This window comes from Panthera leo, chromosome E3 (assembly GCF_018350215.1).
Source record: "Panthera leo isolate Ple1 chromosome E3, P.leo_Ple1_pat1.1, whole genome shotgun sequence".
In the NCBI taxonomy this organism is placed as follows: domain Eukaryota; kingdom Metazoa; phylum Chordata; class Mammalia; order Carnivora; family Felidae; genus Panthera; species Panthera leo.
In genome coordinates, this window is record NC_056694.1 from 14123036 (window position 1) to 14143632 (window position 20597).

At 50.8% G+C, this 20597-nt stretch overlaps 1 protein-coding gene across 3 annotated transcripts in view; it reads left to right on the forward strand.

Annotated features, from left to right (window-relative positions):
* Positions 1-20597, forward strand: part of GALNT17 (polypeptide N-acetylgalactosaminyltransferase 17) — a 285062-nt gene that overhangs the window by 60827 nt on the left and 203638 nt on the right. For all 3 annotated transcript variants that reach the window (XM_042921614.1, XM_042921618.1, XM_042921617.1), the window contains exons 3-4: positions 12236-12410; positions 18318-18515. In XM_042921614.1, coding sequence (XP_042777548.1) covers positions 18457-18515 — 59 coding nt within the window. In that variant the 5' untranslated portion in view covers positions 12236-12410; positions 18318-18456. The remainder of the gene's footprint in view (positions 1-12235; positions 12411-18317; positions 18516-20597) is intronic.

Genomic DNA, 20597 nt, shown 5'->3' on the forward strand with positions numbered 1-20597 from the left:
GAGAGACAGAGCATGAACAGGGGAGGGTCAGAGAGAGAGGGAGACACAGAATCTGAAACAGGCTCTGGGCTCTGAGCTGTCAGCACAGAGCCCGATGCGGGGCTTGAACCCACAGACTACGAGATCATGACCTAGGCTGAAGTTGGAGGCTCAACCGACTGAGCCACCCAGGCACCCCCTAACTGGATTTAAAATTCACTACTAAGACAAAAACCCCTCGCTATTCTGAAACAACTATAAATTCTCAAGAGGTTGCAACAATGTATGAGAAGTCTTACGTGTCTCCATTCAGTTTCTCCCAATGGTTACCATCTTGCAGAACTCTAGTGCAGGCTTATAACAAGTGCACTGACTTGGGTACCGTCCACGGAGCTTAGTCTGATTTCACCAGTTGAACACGCGTGTGTGTCTGTGTTGGTGCGTGTGTGTGGAGACAGTCCTGTGCAGTTTTATCACAGGTGTGGATTCCTATAACCAAACACAATTCAAGTACAGAACTGTCCTGGCACCTCAGCGCTCCCCGACGCTCTCCTTCGATACCCCTGACAACCACTGATCTGTTCTCCAGCCTATAGTTTTGCTGTCGCAAGACTGTTCCCTCAGTTGAGCCGTACGGTATCGAATCTTCGTGATTGGCTTTGTACACGCCGCATGAGTCCCCCGAGATCTGTCCACGTTGCGGGGTGCAGTGAGTTCATTCCTTTTGACTTCTGCACAGGGTTCCGTGATACGGCTTCACCACAGTCTGTTTGACCCCTGGCCCGTCGGAGGACACTTGGGTTGTCTCAGTTTGGGGGTTTTCGCAAATAAAGTTGCTATCAGTGTTTCCGTACAGATGTTTGTACGAAAAGCAATATTCGTCTCTGTGCCCAAGAACACAACTGATGAGTCTTATGATGCCTGCAGGTTCAAACGAGCTCTTTTGGTCATTTATTCCATTTGCGTGACATCCCCTCCGTGCAAAATCCGATTAACTCTTGATCTTCCAACCCAGCCTCCCGTGGAGGAGAAGTTTCTGTTTTAACCTTGGTGTCCATGACTATAGTGTCAAAGGGGATAGTTGCACTCTACAAGAACCAGAAGTTATCTAGAATATGTGTTGAAATGTTTGCCTTGTGGTCAGACTTTGGGTTCACACTGATAGGAACCCAGTAAGAATGTTGGAGGGTCCGACGCACCCCAGTGATAAGAGTGAGGTTGGGCTAGGGGCCAGTCAGCCCCAGGCATTTAAAAGTGTTTGCGAATGACTGGCCGTCTCCAGAGAGATTTGGGACATATGGAAATAGGAAGACGATACAGTGGGGAGATGTTCTCAAGTAGAGGCAAGGAAGCTTGGGGCACACAGAGGGAAGGGTGTAGATGGGATTTGACGTGTAAGAACTGATGGGTGGACTGGAGTTTCAGAGAGAGGGCATCTCAGATATTGAGAGCCTCACCGAGCCACAGGATTAAGGAAGGAGAGTGTTGATGTTCTCCAGCAATGCTATGCAGCCTCAGAGCAAGAGGGATGCCAAGGGCTGCTTGAATAGCCCAGCCCGGGTTGGGGATCCGCCAGGATGGAGGTGGGACAGGTGGAGATGTGGAGCAAGGAAGCCCAGGGATGGTTGAAATAGTTATCAGGACGACCAAATAAAATCACTTTCACCTTTGTTCCTCCAAGAGCAGTGTTCCAGCTTTGACCATATTTTATTGGAAAAATGAGCTGGGTACTTGACTTGGCATTGACACGAGTGTCTGTAGATTACTTTAGCCCCCAGCTCTGGTCTGCTTGCTCTGGTCTCAGGCTATGCTACGGGGTCTGGAAAGGTCTGTGACCAAGACCAGCAGAGAGCCTAGAGCAAACCCTTTACTTACTCTCGCCCTTATGTCCTTATGGCAAGATGGCTGCCTTCAGAGTCATGAGGGTAGGTCCTGACAGGCCACCAATTTCCTGCTTTTCTCACGCGCGAGAGAGGACAACCAGCTGCCAGTAGATCACCCCCGCGGGATGTCCAGGAACGCCGGAAGGGCTGGTACAAATGCAGAGTGGGTGTCATTGGGCAGCTCAAGATGCGTGCTTCTGACCGGGCGTGGCCCTGCCTCCCCAGGTGCCCCTGGCTCTGTGTAAATGCAACACAAATACGTCTGGCCCCACAGCACTCCCTCTTCTCGAGACCTTGCCATTTTCATTCTTTTTCCACATCAAAACATCCCTGCCCTGTGTCGCCAGCATGCTCCTGTGCAGTAGTCCAGCTCATATCTGTTCTGCCCGGTCAGTGCCTGTAGCCTACATCTGGGTGGTCACCTGGGTTAGCAGAGACACACGAGGTTCTGCAGGCCTTCGGGCCCCTAACAAAAGCTATTTACAGAAACACTGTCGTGCTACGTGACGCTTCAACATGCGCTGTTGTTTTGTGAGCACGCACGAGCATCTTCCTTGTGCGTAGGATCCGCGCTGCCGTTGACCTTGGAGCATTCAGGGCTCTGAATGCAGAGTCCCCAAATGCTAGGGAAGAGGGGGCTGACCAGATGCCTTGCTCTAAGTTATTGCATTCCTGGGCTTGCCAATAGCATTTCAAGAAAACTCCAAGTGACCAAGCGCCAAGATGTGACCCCGTTGTCTCCAAGGCTTCGTGTTTCTTGTGTTCTGTTTTGCTCTCCCCCCACCCCCTCCGCCCCACCCCTGCCCTTAATGACGGTGACTTTTGCTATTTCAAGGAAAAATTTTTGCCGGCTTCAGAGCATTCAGAATCAATATCACAGTAAATAAGAAACATAATGAAAGAAAAACACACTCCAGCCTGTAGACAAATTTTATCACTTAAATTCACACGTTATTATTAGAATCAGCTGCAAATACCCGACTTTCGACTGCCTTTTGATGGGGCAAGGTAGGAGAATGCTCTTTTAATTTGGGGCAGCAACTTGGAGGCACCATCTATGGGCATTATGATGTTTCCCATTTGGGCTACTTGTCTTTTTTTTTTTTTTTTTTTAAGGTGAAATTTAAATGGAAGAAGCAGTGGAGAGGAATTTCTTAACAAAGGAATTGAAATCAGGGATGGCTTTCCTTTTCAAAGCGCCTCTCATGAATGCACAACTCTGTGTGATATATTTAGTTTAACACTTTGGTATTTTGTGCCTCACATCCCTTTTCTTGCTTCTTTTCGTCTTTTGCTTTCTTTGGTCCTTGCTTTGATCTCGCTATGGAATAGCCTTTAAAACGCTTTCACACACAGCAAAAACATCTCTTTTTAATCTCCTCCATTCTTGCTGAAGTTTTCTGCTCCCGCCTCTTTTTTTTTTTTTTTTTTTATTCTTCCGTCCCATAGTCAGAAAATGCATTATTGAAGTCACAAAGCTGAGAGCTGCTCAGAGAGTAAAATATACATCATAGCTGCCTTCTGTGGTATTTCAGCATGCATTTTCACATGCTCGCTTTCTCTCCATGGCTGTTCGTAAAGGCCAGGATTTCAGAGACAGTGGAGAAGGGGCCGTGAGTCACTGCTGTCCCTTCAGGGTCTGGTGGGACAGTCTGGAGGAGCTCAGGGTTCAGCAGGTTCTTCTAGATGCTTCCCAGCCCTTTTGAGACTGTCCATCAGGCATGGGCTTGTTCTCTGGAGAGGGCCGACCGGCATCCATGGACAGGTGCCTAGAAAGGCAAATGCATGTACCAAGCCCAGAGGGAGTGAATGGATGCTTCAGAGTTACAGAGAGGGCTAGTTCCAGGACAAACCTGGAGCCTCGACGGCCTTGCGTGAGGTGCAGTTCTATGTGAGCAGACGAACAGCGTCGGGTTTCACAGCCTCGCATCCACAGGAATCGGAGGCAGGATGACAGAGAGCACGGCCATGTCACTTACACTTACAGTCACTGTGTGACTTTCGGTAAGGACTTTACCCTCTCTGTGCCTCCTTTTCCCCACTCATAAAATGGGGATAATAACAGAGTCATCATGCGGGTAAAAAGAGTTGATCCAGCCGAAGTGGCTACAGCAGTACGTGCAACTTCGTTCGTGCCAAGAAGTGTTAAATGTTAAAGCAAAAATTGAAAACAAATAAATGTTAAAACCCAAGGGGAACACATCTGAATAGTGCCCGGGAGCATTTCGTGATTAGCTGACTCTCTCAGTCAGCTTGCTTAGCAGTTTCGGCATCTAGATGTTTCATTATAGATACAGACGAGCATAGTTTTTGAAATGTTTGAAAAGTCGTGATTATTAGTGAAAAGGAACTCTGCATCCGTGAAGTCGGCCTGGCCAGGGTGTGCTCAACTCTGAAGCTAACGAAACTGATGTTTGGGGACCTCTCCCTGGCTCGGTCCCCCTGACAATGTGTTCACCCCAAAGCCCATGTGTTTTTGGAAAACGTATGAAAGAGAGATTTTCTTTTCCTGAAAGACGATCTTCCAAATTTTGCAAACTTTAGGTCCTCCAAAACCCAGATTTGTTTCTGGAACTTAATATCTCCATTTGACCAACGTGAAGCCCTTATATATAGTTCACGGCCAGGACAAGCGACCAGGTTTTTCCACCTTCCCTTTTTTAACTTTAAAGGTAATTTTTTAAAAAAATGCCTTATTTGGGGGCACCTGGGTGGCTCAGTCGGTTAAGCGTCCGACTTCGGCTCAGGTCACGATCTCACGGCTCAGGGGTTGGAGCCCCGCGTCCAGCCTGCTGCCGTCCGCAGAGTCTGCTTCAGATCCTCTGTCCCCCTCTTTCTCTGCCCCTTCCCCCTCTCAAAAATAAATCAAGATTTTTTAAAATCTCATAAAAAAAAAAAGACACTGCAGAAATGTAGGGCATCGTGACTAATGGCTGCTAAAACCCTGTGTTGAAGACCGTGTTTTCTCCCTGAGTGATCTTAATGCCCCCAAGCGCAGTGAGCTGAAAGTTTTCATCAGGGATGGAGAGGAGGCTGGTGCCAGGGGATTCTAGGGGTATGACACCGATCCAAGGGCTGGGCCCTCTCCTCAGAGAGGCCAGAACCCCATTCACCGAGCCTGGAGTTGCTTTGGGAACAAGCTTCCAGCCAGATGACCCAAATGAGGGTTGGAAAAGCAAACTGGCAGCAAAATACAGAAGCAGATCTTCAGTGAGGCCAGGTGTTAACATTCACAGTGAAAACACCTCTCTTTCCCCAATTTCCAAGTTGAGTCCTGCTTGCACACCGAAAGGCCACATGCTGTGTGATTCCATTTTTATGAAACATCCGGAAGAGGTAGATTCCTAGAGATGGAAAGCAGATTAGTGGGTGCCAGAAGCTGAAGTGGGGATAGAAAGTGGAGAGGGACAGCTCAGTGGGTGCAGGGTTTACGTTTGGGGTCATGGAAAGTTCTAGAACCTGATAGTGGTGATGGTTGCACCACACCGTGAATGCGCAGAATGCTACTGAATCGAACACTTCAAAAATAAGCAAAATGGTCGATCTCAAGTGCATGTTACTGTCATAAAAACAATGAAAAAGAATCCATCAGTGCTTTCAAGAAGTTTTGGGTTCGTGTGAGAATCGTCTGGGGTGCCGGTCAACCCTACTAATGCCAACTAAATGAGAAACTCTTCGGGTGTGCCTGGGGACCCGCATTTGCACAAGCTCCCAAGTGATTCCCTGGTAGGGACCCCATTCTAAGGAATGCTGGCTTTGAGGCAGGCGCTTTTTGGGTTTTTTTGCTCTTAATCGGAACATGCCATATGTGCTGTTTTCTCATCACAGCTGTCGCAACCCATGCATTGCCAGCTAGCGGCATGCCCAAAGCTCAGCAGCTGCTGGCAGGGAGATGCATTGGTTATAAGTGGCTGTGGTGGTGACAGTGGCACTGACGGTGGCAGATGTAATATTGGTAGAATTGTGGCACTCGTAGCGATAGTGAGAGGAGTCATGGGAATGAGGCCAGAGTCCGGGAACACATGAGGTCCTCATCAAGGGACTGACGTAATTGTGAGGTCGCTCCTTGCAGGGGTGACCGGCAGTGGGGATCCAGTTTTGGAAAGACAGACCCTTGCCGTGTAGACTGAGGTCACCTTCAAGGAGCTCAGTCTTTCAGACGAGGCAAGAGAAGAAGGTTCGGGGAGGGAGAGAGGCAGAGATGGGCAGTGGCACCCCTGGGATTCTGGGACTTCTGCTCAGTTCGGATGAGTCCTGTTGCACACACAGGGACGGATTCATGCAGACAGCGTTGCAGAGGTGGTCGCCTCTAAGCCAGAGCCGCCCAAAGCGTATTCATCAGGAGGGTGGCAGCAATAGCCCTTGGGAACTTGTTAGAAATGCGAGTTGATGCAGGTCAACATTTGAGAGACGCTCATCTAAGCTTAGACTCATTCTCCTGTCGCCATTTTCTTGAGAATTAGAACATTCGGTAAGTCTCATCGCCAAGACATAATAACCGAGTGAGGGTTGAGAGGCACAGACGTGGCCCAGCCCTGGGCCACATGGCCACCTCCAAGTTTACATCTCTGTGGCACCGAGGTGTTCGGGAACAGGGAGAGATGGTCCGCAAGATCAACACTTGCTTCCGAGCAGGGCTTAGACACAGGACAGATGGTTTATTTTCTAATATCCCTGAAAGTGTGGGATCTAGATATAACTCTGTAATAATGTTTCCGCTGTAGTTCTCAGTCTTTATAACTTTCTTGTTGCCAATATGTACTCCTTAAGCCTGGATGACAGGTGCTGCTTTTACTGGTAAGAACAAGATTTATCTCTCTTCTGGTCCCTTCTGGTCACAGGCGGTGTCTGCTTCTTCCCTCTTGACCTCCCCAAATGCTATTTACTGAAACCTTAAGAAACACAAAGATTCCCAAATGACTCTGGACCAATTTAGTAGTGGATTTTATAACACTGGAAGGCAAACATTTATTTTCGCAGACATGAGGTTTGGTTTCTTTTCTCCGCGTTTGCTGGTGAGAAAAATAACGTGTAAAATGTTTTTCTTCCTGTTAGTATAATATCCAAACGTGGTTTCGTCTGTCAAGGATGATAAAGGATCTTAGGTGGTGGAGATGACATTTTTTAGCACTGTCAGGTTGGGGTCACCTTAGCATTGTCACCTTCCCCGGTGAGCCTGGGGCCTCGATTTTACTTGGTTAACTTGTGGGCTCTCTCGCTTTAAGGCGATTTCCGAATCTCAACACCCCAATGCCTCAGACTGTTAAAACTGTGTTCTTCCGGGATTAGTCTTTCTGGAACTCTCCTGAGCTCTCCTACTCATCCACTTCTCTTGATGCGAACCTATCCCTGCAGGGCACAGCTGTTTCCAGAAGGGAATTCCTTTTCCTCTCTGGTCCCGTCAGGAGCCTACTGTTTGTCGAGATCTCTGGGCCATTCTCAGCTCTCATTTTCTCGAGTGCATTTGACTTCCGTGACATTGGATGTTGGGTTACTCTTTGAGGATAAGAACTGTGTCATCCTCAGCCATGCAGGTACCCTGTATGTATTTGTGGAATGGGTACACGTGTCTTCCTTTTTGGAAACTCCACCCTCGACGGGATTCCGCCCCCGTGACGCTGTTCGAGCCAGCCTTGCTCCTTAGCTCTCCTTCCTGCCTCCTTAACGGGCATGTGTCCCAGCGTACTGTTCCAAGTCCTCGCTCCATCTCCTGGCATCTGCAGTCTCTCCTGTGGCATCATATCTCACCATTGCGTCCCCTACACCCTGTGCCTTTCTTGTCACCTCCGGGTCACTTGTTTGGTTCAACGGTCTACCCGAGTGTCTGCCGGCATCTCAGCCTGTCCCCGGGCTGTTCTACTTTTCTTCTTTATCTCTTTTTTAATTAGTGACATCTTCCCCGTCCCCCGGACACTAGTGATTCCGCGGTACCTAAGAAGACCGCTTCTACGCTTCCGTATTTCACTGCGTGTTTACGTATCCTGGGGTAGTTAGAACACATGTCCAAACCTTCCGCTTAACTCGAACACTACCTTCTTCATGGGCACCCCCAACCAAAATACCGTCTCCCTCTTCGTAGCACTTCCTTCTGTGGCCATTTGTCTTGGGCCATCAACTCCAATTTTCTTGTCACACTGAATGCCGTCAGTTTTGGAACATCTCGCAGGTGCTTAACTAGATTGTAAGCGCCTGGGGGAAGCAGATTGTGTCTGAAGCGATTTTTAAAGGCAAGCGAGGGCACGAGCCACTACCTTCTGAAGTACAGAGCCACGTACGGGGACTGGGAAAAGAAGCCTGACCGGTGCCACTTGTTCCCGGATCCTGCTGTGATCCCCCAAAAGCCCATAGACCGACACTTCTGTTGCGTTTAGAACAACGTGTCCCCAAACCTTGTAAGTGAGGGTGGTGTCTACCCCTACGTAGATGACCCTCAGACTTCAAAATGACATTGACTAGCTAGAAAGAGAAGCTGTCAGTCATGGGAAGTTATAAAATTGACCTCCATCGGTCATATTAATAGTCTGATTATTGTTAGAAGTGACTTTTATTGAATGCTTACTACTAAGGATTAATGTGTTCATGTAGCATCTCATTTAACAGCCCTAGGGCCGTTACCAAGGCATTATCCCTCTATACTTTTCAAAGCCTTTTAATGCCCGTATCTCAGGAGCCTTGAGGTGTAGAAGCCAGTGGTCGTGAGTGACACTGTCCCGTCACTCTCTCCACCCTGGAGTCGTAGTCACAACCACTGAGCAAATGAGGAAACCCCTCGGCATTTGGACACAGTGACTGGCACGTATGGGAGCTGACACCCAGTTCCCAGGCAGAGCCACAGTGAGGTCCCAGGCAGCCAAAGGGTAACCGTGCCTGCGGGTCTCCTGGCAGGTGCTTAACACGCAGCGCTCAGAGCGTCCTCCCTGCACTTACGGAGATTCCCAGAATTCCTCCCACCGTGGGCCAATCCAAGCGAACGGGCCGGTCTCCCATTATACCTTTCTGTAGGCGCGGTGCCCACGCGGGATCCAGCGCCCTCCGTGGCACGTCCCTCCATCCCCTGCCCACCCACCTGGTACTCTCGAGGAGGACTGAAAAACCAAGAAGGCATGGCCCGCCCAACTTTCTTGCTAGAATTCTTGTTCCGAGAAGTGTAATTAACAGACAGGATGATCCAGCCAACATTCAGTCAATAGATGGTTTCTAGAAGCCGAGGACTCTTTGGGCACCCCAGTCCCATGTATTTGGTCATCTTCTCTCACTTACCGTGAGTGAAGAGGCAGAGGGTCCCCACAGCCCGGCTTCTCCACCAGCTCCCTCCCCAACCCTGGGGTGACGGCACGGATATTAGCAATACTGGTGAGACCAGTTGGTGAAGACGTCAACGCTAAGTAACTTGTTTTTTAAGTTTACTTATCTATTGAGAGACAGAGAGAGGGGGGAGAGAGCGCGGGTGGAGGAGGGGCAGGGAGAGAGTGAGAGGAGTCCCAAGCAGGCTCTGCGCTGAGAACACAGAGCCTGACGTGGGGCTTGAGCCCGTGAACGAGGAGATCGTGACCTGAGCCCGGACCAAGAGTCAGACGCTTAACCGACTGTGCCGCCCAGGTGCCCCAACAATAAATAACTTCTTGAGGGTGTGTGATGTGCCAAGCATGCACCAAGGAAGCCCTGTGCATTTTGAGCTGAGCGGTTCTCAAAGTGGTTCCCCGTAGCACAGCATGGGCACCCCCCGGTCTTGTTAGAATCACAGATTCTCATGGCGCGCCCGGGTGGCCCCGTTGATCAAGCATACGGTTCTTGATTTCGGCTCGGCTCGTGACCTCAGGGCCCCCGAGATCAAGCCCTGCTCCAGGCTCTGCACTGACAATACGGAGCCCGCGTGGGATTCTCTCTCTCTCTCTCCTCTTTCTGCTCCTCAGGCCCCCTGGGTGGCTCTGAAACCTCTCCATGTGCCCTCCACCACGTGGATGGAAAGAGGGAACATTCTTACTAACGCCGGCTACCTACTCAGGGTTGAGCAGATAATTACGCTATGCCAGCGATCATTCTAGGCATTCAGTCCCTCTCTCTCTCTTTTTGTTTCAAAGAAAGAGAGACGAGAGTGCACACTCAGGGGCAGGGGAGGGGCAGAGGGAGAGGGAGAGGGAGAGGGAGAGAGGGTCTCAAGCAGGCTGCAGATCCCGACACAGAGCCCGATCTAACAACCGCAGGATCATGACCTGAGCCGAAATCAAGGGTCAGACGCTCAAGCGGTGCGGCCACCGGGTGCCCCGGCGTTCTGTCTACATTGACTGGTTCACTCCTCATCACCACCCTATGAGGTCCTTACTCTGATTATCATCGCCTTGTGCAGATGAGGAAATTGAGGCATGCACGGATCGGGTGACTCACCCAGGGACACTCAGGTGACAAATGGCAGCGCTAGGCTCTGCACCCCCGACGGTCTGACTCCAGTGTAAATACCCAAGTGCACGTTATGTCTCCTTAGAGGTTTCTGCCCCTTCCCCACTCAGGTTCCAATTTCCCTCCTTTCCAAACTAATACTCCCCTGTATCAGTTTTCTTGGGCTGCCATGACAAGGGACCACAGACTGGGGGGCTTAAGCAACAGAAATTTACTTTCTCACATTTCTGGAGGCGGCAAGTCCAAGATCAAGGTGTGGGCAGGGCTGGTGTCTCCTGACGCCTCTCCCCTTGGCTTTCAGATGGCCACCTTCCCGCTGTGTCCTCTGCGCGCATGGCCCCTGGTGGCTCCAAATCTCTTCTTACAGGAACACGGGTCAGATTGAATTAGGGCCATATTAACAACCTCATTAAATTCCTTTTTTTTTTTTTTTTTTCAGTGCTTATGTAGTTTTAGAGAGTATGAGCAGGGGAGGGATGGAGATCTGCCCTGTTAGCACAGAGCTTAAAGGGTTCGATCTCACGAACCATGAGATCATGACCTGAGCTGAAATCGAGAGTCGGACGCTTAACTGACTGAGCCACCCAGGTGCCCCCAACCTCACTTAAAATTAATCACCTCTTTAAAGTCCCTATCTGCAAGTATGATGATATTCCGAGGAAGTGGGGGTTAGGGCTTTGCCAGATGAATTTGGGGGGTACACAGTTCAGCCCGTATCGTTCCTGTGTCTCCACCATCCGTGCATTTGGCTGACAGGACCCATTCCGTGTCTCTGTGCCTTGGGGACTCTCTGGTTCCCATCCGTCTGCACACCCCGTGCTCTCTATTTCCTCCTGGGTCACATGACTGCATCCTTCCCAGGCAACAACAGCCGTGACCTAGAGAGCTCAGCCTCCACCTGTGCTCAAAAGTATGGCTCTAAGCCCCCCAGGGTGCCGTGTGTAATTAGGAAGAGAGACGTCTGTATGACGTCTATCAACACAACCTTTTGGGGTTTCTCTGGAGTGAAGTCAGGGGTAACTGTATCTCTTAAGGTATTGTTTGCGGACTGTTTGCATCAGAACCATCTGGACTGCTAGCGACCTCCAGCATGAGTCTCTCCAAGAGGGGGGGGTCCTTGCAGTGTGCCTGTCTCTGAATCCCCTGCCAGGCAGCCCCTCCCCCTCCCCCACCTGGTGACTCTCTGCACAGAGAGGCGTCAACCACCCTGTCTGCGATGTCAGGCACCTTTGGCTGTGTCCCAGCTCCTCCCGTTTCTAGGTGTGTGACCTTGGGACAAGTTAGCCACCCTAATTGTGTTTCTTCATTGGCAAGATGGAATTAATGGAATTAATCTAGCTACCTCCTAAGTTGGGGTAAGGATTAATTTAGATCATATAAAGAAAGCACTCTCCACCACCTGCTTGTTGCAGAAGGGAAAGCGTTCAGTTTCTGGTAGCATTACTCCTGCTGCCATGGCACTACCAGGAAAAGATTACTTTGTTATCCCAAGACCAAAGTAACAACCTTGTTAACTTTGTATCTGATGTGTGACTGTGGGTTTGGACCACCCAGGCCATGTCCTATAAGAGCCAGTGTGTGTGTGCCAACGGGAAAACCCATACAGAAGTTGATAAACAGGACCCAGGGGACAGTAGGAGGGCAGGAACGCTGGCCTCGAAAGGAGGAAAGACCACCGAGAAAACAAGCCTCGAGAGACATCTGGTGGCCTGCGGCAGTCAGGATGTAACAGCCAGGCGCGGATTCTGTCCAGCTGTCTACCTTGGATGCCGGGAGGACGTTGCCGTCCCGGGCCAGGGTGTCGGCAGTGTCTTCTGACTCTCAGGCTGCCTGAGTTGTCTTTTCTGCTAAGATCACCAGCGTGCCAACTCTTCCGCGTCTCCAGCCTTCCTGGAGATCTTGTTGGCATCACAGCGGGTTGGACACACATTTGAAGTGACACGGTTATGGACCTTCTTGCATTTTGTCATTTGTAGAGGAGCTGAAGGCCCCGCTGGAAGAGTACGTCCAGAAGCGCTACCCTGGGCTGGTGAAGGTGGTACGCAACCAAAAAAGAGAGGGCCTGATCCGAGCACGCATCGAGGGCTGGAAGGCGGCCACTGGCCAGGTCACTGGCTTCTTCGATGCCCACGTGGAATTCACAGCTGGCTGGTAGGTCACAAGCTGGACCCTGGGGGCACCCGGCACCTGCAGTAGGGTGGTCGGGAGGAGCTAGGATCTGGGAGGTGGAAACGTTGCCTGTTCCTTCTGGGGCTAGTAGAACAGTGGAGAAGGGTTGGTTGACAAAGAAGGTGAGAGCCATACTGTGGGATAAAACTGGGAAGCCGGGAGAAGTTTGCTGTCTACCCGCTTCTCCGTTGTTGTGGCCTCCACCAACCACCACCACCATCGTCATCAAAATACCCAGTGAAGGGGCGCCTGGGTGGCTCAGTCGGTTGGGTGGCCGACTTCGGCTCGGGTCATGATCTCGCGGTCCGTGAGTTCGAGCCCCACATCGGGCTCTGTGCTGACAGCTCAGAGCCTGGAGCCTGTTTCGGATTCTGTGTCTCCCTCTTTCTGACCCTCCCCCGTTCATGCTCTGTCTCTCTCTGCCTCAAAAAAATAAATAAACATTAAAAAAAATTTTTTAAAAAATACCCGGTGAAAATGACACACTAATTGGACAGAACTCGAGATGATCCTTGCCAAGGGGACGAGACAGCCATGTCTCTTCTCTTCTCCCACTTTGTTCCCTTTTCTGAGGAGGATGGTTGAGTGCTATTTGGAGGGAAGAGATCCATTTATAATTCCACCTACTCGGGTAAAGCCTCCTGGAACATAAGGGATTATCTTTAACATCATTCGGAGGAAGGGAAGGGTGGATCTCTGCAAATGTGGCCCCGATGGTTTCCCAGGTGAAAAGAACAATCTGGGAGAAACTAGGGGTCACCCAGAGAGGAGAAGACTTAGGACTGCAAGAATCGTGAAGCATCAGAATGCCCGAACCTTCAGTGGGCATGCTTACGGCTGAAAAGCACGGTCATGTGGCTGTGGCTGACTGCCCGATGGGAAACCGAGTCAGAGGTGAAATAACCCGGGTTCAGTTTGCTTACTTCCTAAGAAGCAGAGTCTTTAATTTCACAAACCCTGCTTGTAACCTGTGTTAACTCAGTGGCACCATCTTGAATATGATCTTGAACTTGATCTTGATCTTGAACTTGAATACCGTTCGTGGTACCAGATCGGAAGAGCCAGTGCCCCGTTACCCATTAAACATTACAAAATCTGTTCATCTTCATTTGCAACACATCTCAGAATCCCTTAAGGGCCAGACCAAAGGAGAATGGCTATCACTTGGGCACGTGACGATCTGGACCCTGGGGTCACAGGTAACACTGGCCTGTTCAAGTGCACATGGCTGTCCATTGCCGTCTCAGACACCAGTGTCCTGCCTGATTTTTCTGCCACCATTAGACCCTGGTGACACACAGCTGTAGGTTTGCAGCCCTGATCTCCTCTAAGCTTCAGGGTTGTTTATCTCTTAGAGTGATGGTTGTCAGAGTGTGGTTCCCCGGACCAGCAGTGCCATCGGGAACTTTCTGGAGAGGCAGAGTTGGGGGCTCCCCTCAGACCTGTGAAATCAGAAGCTCTGTGTGGGTCCAGCACTCTGTTTTAACCAGTGCTCCAGGGACCTGTGAGGCTCGCTCAGGTTTGAGAAGCGTTGAGCTGGAAGCCTTCTGAACAGAGGCCCTCGAATGTTCCATGTGGAACTTCTTGCCTTTATTTGCCACATCCTTGCCTCCCGTTTCTTTTCTGTCAAAACTGGCGACTCTTCCCGCGTCCCTTTCATTGGCTCCTTCCCTCCCCATCACGTTACCCACCCGGTCAACCTCCAGCTGTGGCTGCTCTTCCCTTCCGTTTCGCCCATCTGCCCTTCTCCCTTGGCTTTGACCTCCGCTCGCCCATCCTCCATTTTCATCACCATGCCCCTAAACGAATAGCGGGCTGCCGGAATCCTCCTTTTGACGGATGTTTCCTGGATGCCTACCACTGTCCCAAACACTGTCCTAGGCTGGGGTTGGGGTCACCAGCTGTTCGGACTGGCCTAGTGCTGAGGGATTTCCCAAAACGCAGGACTTCTAGTGGTAAAACCAGAACAGTCCCGGGCAAACTGGGACAGTTGGTCACTCGGCTGGGGTTCAGAATCTGACAAGATTCGGTATCTGCCCTCAGGTAGTCTGTGAGAGCGAGGCCGTGGTCCTTCACACTCAGCTTCCACACGTCCTCTGCATTCTGAGACCCAAGGAGGTCTTTGTTGTGACTTTAGGTACCTTGCTAAAGTCAACGGGATTGGTAATAGCGACTTTTATTTATTCAGGAAAAAAAAATTTTTTTTAATGTTTATTCAGTTTTGAAAGACAGAGAGAGACAGAGCACAAGCAGGGGTGGGGCAGAGAGAGGGGGACACAGAATCTGAAGCAGGCCCCAGGCTCCGAGCTGTCAGCACAGAGCCCGACGCGGGGCTCGAACTCACCAGCGGTGAGGTCATGACCCGAGCCGAAGTCAGACGCTTAACTGACTGAGCCACCCACGCGCCCCTGTAATAGCAACTTTTAAAACTGGCATCAGTTTTAGAATATTTGCTGAAACGTAGTTCAGAAAAGAATGGACATTTGGGTTCAGTGGCTTATAATTTGTAACTCTAAAATGGCTTAATTCTGTACGGATTACACACATGGCCATTTATGCCAAGTCCTTCCAAGACTAAGTACTTTTTGTTGAAGAAATTGGACTTTGTTCTCCCTTCTTGGAGGGCAACACTGATATTTAAGTTTTTAGAGCCTGTCACCTCATATACATAAAATGGAAATATGACTATAGGAGACAACGTAGGAAATGAGTAATCATGTATTTTATTTTATATGCCAGTCTGCTTTATGTGAAAATATTAGAGGTTTGAATCAGGACTTGTGGAAACTTAGAGCACTTAAGCTGTTCACCGTAAGGGGTAAAATAGGAATTGCTCAGGGGAGTGGTCTGCATTTGTTACTGGGCTAATAAACACCATTCAGACAGCCACCTAAGGAAAACGGAAATTTTAAAACATAAGACCTGCGGATTAACAGCTGGTTGGAACGAGCGCTGGGTGTCGTGTGTAACCGACGGGCCACGGGGAATCTACCCCCAAAACCAAGGGCGCACTGCACACGCTGTTAGCCAGTTTGACAATGAATTCCATTAAAAAGATAAAATAAAATCTGCAGATTAGCAATCTGATCGTTGCTAAAGCGAGGCTGTTTTTGTTGATGGCTTTGAGGCAGCTCAGGTGGCACCCTGGATATGCTATAGTTCCCCCTGGGTTTTTTTTTTTTTTTTTCTAATATTTATCTATTTATTTTTAAGATGCAATGTATTGTCAAGTTAGCTAACCTACAGGGCACACTGTGGGCTCTTGGTTTTGGGGGCAGTTTCCCGGGATTCATCGCTCGCTCCCTGTTTTTAAAATCCAGGAATTTCAGGGGCGCCTGGGTGGCTCAGTCGGTTGAGTGGCCGACTTCGGCTCAGGTCATGATCTCACGGTCCGTGAGTTCGAGCCCCGCGTCGGGCTCCGTGCTGACAGCTCAGAGCCTGGAGCCTGTTTCAGATTCTGTGTCTCCCTCTCTCTCTGCCCCTCCCCGTTCATGCTCTGTCTCTCTCTGTCTCAAAAATAAATAAACGTTAAAAAAAATTTTTTTTTAAAATCCAGGAATTTCAGTTATAGGTCTGGGGAACACGAAATAATTGTATTATTATCTAAAACCATGGCTAGGTGGTGGGCATTTCAGCCAGAGCATTTAGGGCCGCCCAAGGGTTTGAGTGACTGCTCCCCCTACTCGGCACTGGGGTGGGACAGGGGGGTAAACAGGCCACACGGACACAGGATCGGCGGCTGCTCCACATCGATGGTTAGTTGCTGAGCTTCACTGGAGATACGTTCTGGCTGGAAACCGCAGAAATGGCAGAACGCAGCCAATTTTAAAATCTCCCATACAAATCAATATTGAAATGAGAAACACATGTCCTAGCTCTGCAGTCTGACGTGGCAGGACGCGGGACCCCGTCTAGGACGTACCGTTCTTGCGGCTCAGGGAGAAGAGCCTTGGCCGCGGCTATTAAATGTTTCTGCACGATGTGACGTCATCTCTTCGGCTCATCGCCCATTGGCCAGAGTCGGTCCCATGTCCAAGCCGACCGTTCACGGGGTTGAGGGAGGGAGTGCGCCCCTCCGCGGGCCCGGTGGTAAAAAGCGGGGTGTCTCCAGTGAGGGGTGCGAATAACTGGGAACAGGTGCACCTTCCCTCGCGGACTGGGAGGTCCCCCTGTGCAGTTCCAGAAGCGTTAGAAGAACCAAGGTCTTCTACCCTAGTGCCCAGTAACCTTCACCGGAGTGCTTCTTTCCATATCCAGGCCACCAGACCAGCTGAAGGAAGCGTGGCCCAGCATAGGACACAGTGGAGCTTAAAGTTAGGGCGTGAAGCCAGCCCATCCAGCTTAGAAACCCGGCTTTGCCACCGGCTGGCCGTGTGGCCTGCGGCGAGCGACTTAACCTCTCTGGGCCTCAGTTTCCTGACTTGTCAACTGCTGCTCATACTCTGTGCTTCCCAGGACCGTTGTGAGATTTCCGTCAGTCGGCTTGGCCTGCGTGGAATGTTTAGAATGGTACCTAGCATGTAGTAAGTGCTCCGTAAACATCAGCTACCGTTAGCTCAGTAGGAGAAATAATGTGTGTTCGAGATCAGCAAAGACAACGTGTAGACAGAGTGACTTTTGACGAGGTGGAGGAGATGGGACAAGAGCTGAGAGGAAGGAGAGAGCTTTCCCTCCAGGAGAAATCAGGGGAGGCTTCTCGGGAGAGGCGGCACTCGATCTGGTAAGACTCCATCGGCAACTAGCCTTCCTGCCAGCGGCCAAGGGCATTCCCGGAGGAGAACGGCGTCGGCAGATGCTTGGAGGGGTGAAGCTCGGAAGCATATCTGAAAGCCGTGGCAAATCAGTCCCAGTTGGCTTCAGCCTGTATGGTGCGTGCGTAAGCAACGGAGGCAGTAAATGGCCCAGGGTATATTTTATTGCTCGTTTTAAATAGAAAGATGAGATGAGCCAACAGGTAATTCAATAGCTGAGAAATGAAAAGAGATGGGAGGCAGGGCGAGGGTTCTCATTATTCTTCCAAATAATGCAGAGGAATGGGATTTTCACTTGACTCTTTTCCAAAGCCTTAGCTCTGTTCGAAGCGGGGAGATTAATGCGCTGGCTTATGAGGGCCATCTTTTCTTTCTGGAACATGGGAAACGGCCCTTTCCTACGTCTGCCTCGGAGACGCACACGAGCGGGGAAGTCTGACCATTTGCTTTCCCCTAAGTTAGCAGGGCTGCACCTTGGGCCTGGAACCAGGTCCCTGCCTGTCTCCCGCTGTAGCCCTGAGGGGACAGGCTAGCTGGGAGGCACGATTCTGCTTGCCTTTGCTTTTAATTAGTTCTCGCCTGCCATCGCTAACCAATTCAATTAGATCCCTTTTAAGAAATCAATTAAGTAATCAATTAAACCAACTGAAATAGTCACGCACACCGAGAAGCTAGCGAAATGCTTATTAAAACCAGGCCGTCCAGGGCAGAAGTGACCCATTTTGGGGAAGAAAATTCGGCTCCTGCAGAAGAAACAAGAAGCATCACCCAGAGCCCCGAGGGGGAGATGGAAACGCTAAACTCACTTGTAGCCGAGAAGGCCTTGCCTTGGCTCATGCTGTCAGCACAAAAGAGAGGCCTGGTGCTTTCCGGGGGGTACCCCCCAGATTCCGAAATCTTGCTCGGGGCCTCTCAGGCCGGGATCCCCCTTGGGCCAGGGCCCGAGCCGCCCTGCGTGCTTACAGCTGCACGACCCACCCGGGGCAGGTCACTCCCGTGCCTCAGTTTCCACCTGAGCCCCAGCTTCCCCGGGGCCCTCACTTCCCCGTTTCTTCTCCGTGGCGCCGGAGTCTGTGCCCGTTTGAGGGGTGGGCGCGCCTCAGGAGAGAGACTTAACTTCTACTTCTCTGTGTTGCAGGGCCGAGCCGGTTCTGTCCCGAATCCAGGAGAACCGGAAGCGAGTGATCCTCCCGTCCATCGACAACATCAAACAGGACACCTTCGAGGTGCAGCGCTACGAGAACTCGGCCCACGGCTACAGCTGGGAGCTGTGGTGCATGTACATCAGCCCCCCGAAAGACTGGTGGGACGCCGGAGACCCCTCTCTCCCCATCAGGTCTGTGGCGGGCAAGCTCTGGGAGCCGTCGCGTCCCCAGATCCCGGGGACACAGGAGCCCCGGGGGGGAGGGACCGCCTGGGGCAGACCGGCGGCCTACAGAAGCTGCTTTAGAACTTCAGGGTGTCTTCCCATCGTGGTTTTCTTGCTGAGGAAAGACACTGCTTCTTGAGCTTAAGTTTTCAAGGGCAGCTCAGCAGACGGCAGTACTGAGAGACTGGCACGATAGGAACATTCCCCTCCCTTTATTCTCCCTTCGTTCTTCATGTCTGATGAGCTGTGCAGTTCGAGAGGCTTCCTCGAGGAAGCCTGGGGCTTCCTCGTACCTGCAACCTTCCCTCTCCCCTTTTGCACGATGCAGGAATGCGTAGAAACGGACACTCTTTGTGTGACCCTGGGGCAGCTGGAGGGCCTTGGGCTGCTCTGCGTGACCCTCGCCCGGGTCCCACCCTGCTGCCCCCGGAGATGGAGAGACCAGTACCCCATGGCGCAGCCGTTGGGGGCTCGCCTCTAAAGGATGTTGAATGACGTGGGTTGACTTTGATGCCGTGTTCGTGCCCCGTGGCCGCTGTGGCAAATCTCTATCCGTGTGGTGGCAGGAAGCTCCGCAGATGTATTCCCTTCCATTCTGAAGGTCCGAAGTCCAAAATGAGCTTTACGGAGCTGGGCTCAAGACGTGTGCAGGGTGGAGGTCCTTCTGGAAGCCGTAGGGGAGAGTCCATTTTGTGCCAGCTTCTAGAGGCCCTCATTTCTCGGTTTGTGGCTCCGTCACATCCCTCTTCCTCCCCTACTGTCTTCGTCACATGCCCATCATCTCCCTTTGGCGTTCTTGCCTCCCTTGTGATGGCATTTATGGTCTGCGCGGATAATCTGAGCTAATCCCCCCGCCCAAGGTGAATCACGTCTGCGACGTCCTTTTTCCCATATAAGGTAACGTTTACAGGCGCCGGAGATTAGGGTGTGGATTTTTTGGGGGGAGGGGGCATCGTTCAGCCCACCACAGATGCTCTGATTTTTAACCCAGATGATGCCCGGTTGTCGTGCGGTGCTTTCTGTGAGTGCCGCCCAAAGGCCAAACCCACTTGAAACTGTCACAGTTCTTTCTTACTTTAGAAGATGGGGAAGGGGAAGAGGCTTTCCTACCTTGGCTTGGTTTTAAGGCAGTGTTTGTTGGTATAAAGGGGGAGTACCGGGGCGCCTGGGTGGCTCATTCGGTTGGGCGTCCGACTTCGGCTCAGGTCATGATCTCACGGTTTGTGAGTTCGAGCCCCGCGTCGGGCTCTGTGCTGACAGCTCAGAGCCTGGAGCCTGTTTTGGATTCTGTCTCCCCCTCTCTGTGCCCCTCCCCTGCTCCTGCTCTGTCTCTGTCTCTCTCAAAAAATAAATAAACATTAAAAAAAAATTAAAAAAAAAAAGGGGGGGAGTACCAAGAAGGAATTGTGGAACAGGATGAGAAACTTCTCCCAAGTAGTCATGAAGTTCTTACTTGTGGCATTTTAAATAACTAGGAAGCCTCATGTTCCTTTACTTTCCTGCCCAAATGGAAGCATACAGAACTGATTGCATTAGAGTGGAGCTGCCCGTGGCAGATTTGTGCAACAGCCTGGTGATGTTTTGGGCCAGTAACTTCCTCCACCAGAGATGCCTTGTGACTCAGTTTCCATCCCAACCTAGACATTCAGTGTCCTTGTGCAGTGCTTCGGGGCCACACTCTTAGAATCCTTGCAGGTAATTATGCAGGCTCATTACTAAGGCGTTTTCTGAGAAACAAAGCATAACCTTTGAGATAATTTCAGTTTAATGGGTGATATACCACCTCATATCCATTAGGATGGCGACTATCAAAGAAATAAACAAAAGAGTAGAGTACAAGTGTTGGCAAGGATACGGAGAAATTGGAACCCCTGAGCTTTGCTCGTGGAAATACAAAACCACGTAGCTGCTATGGAAAACAGCGTGACGGTTCCTCAAAAAATTAAAAGTAGAATTACCATGTGGTAATTTTCACATCTGGGTACCTACCCCAAAGAGTTGAAAGGAGGCTCTCGAAGAGATATTTGCACGCCCGTGTTCACAGCAGCA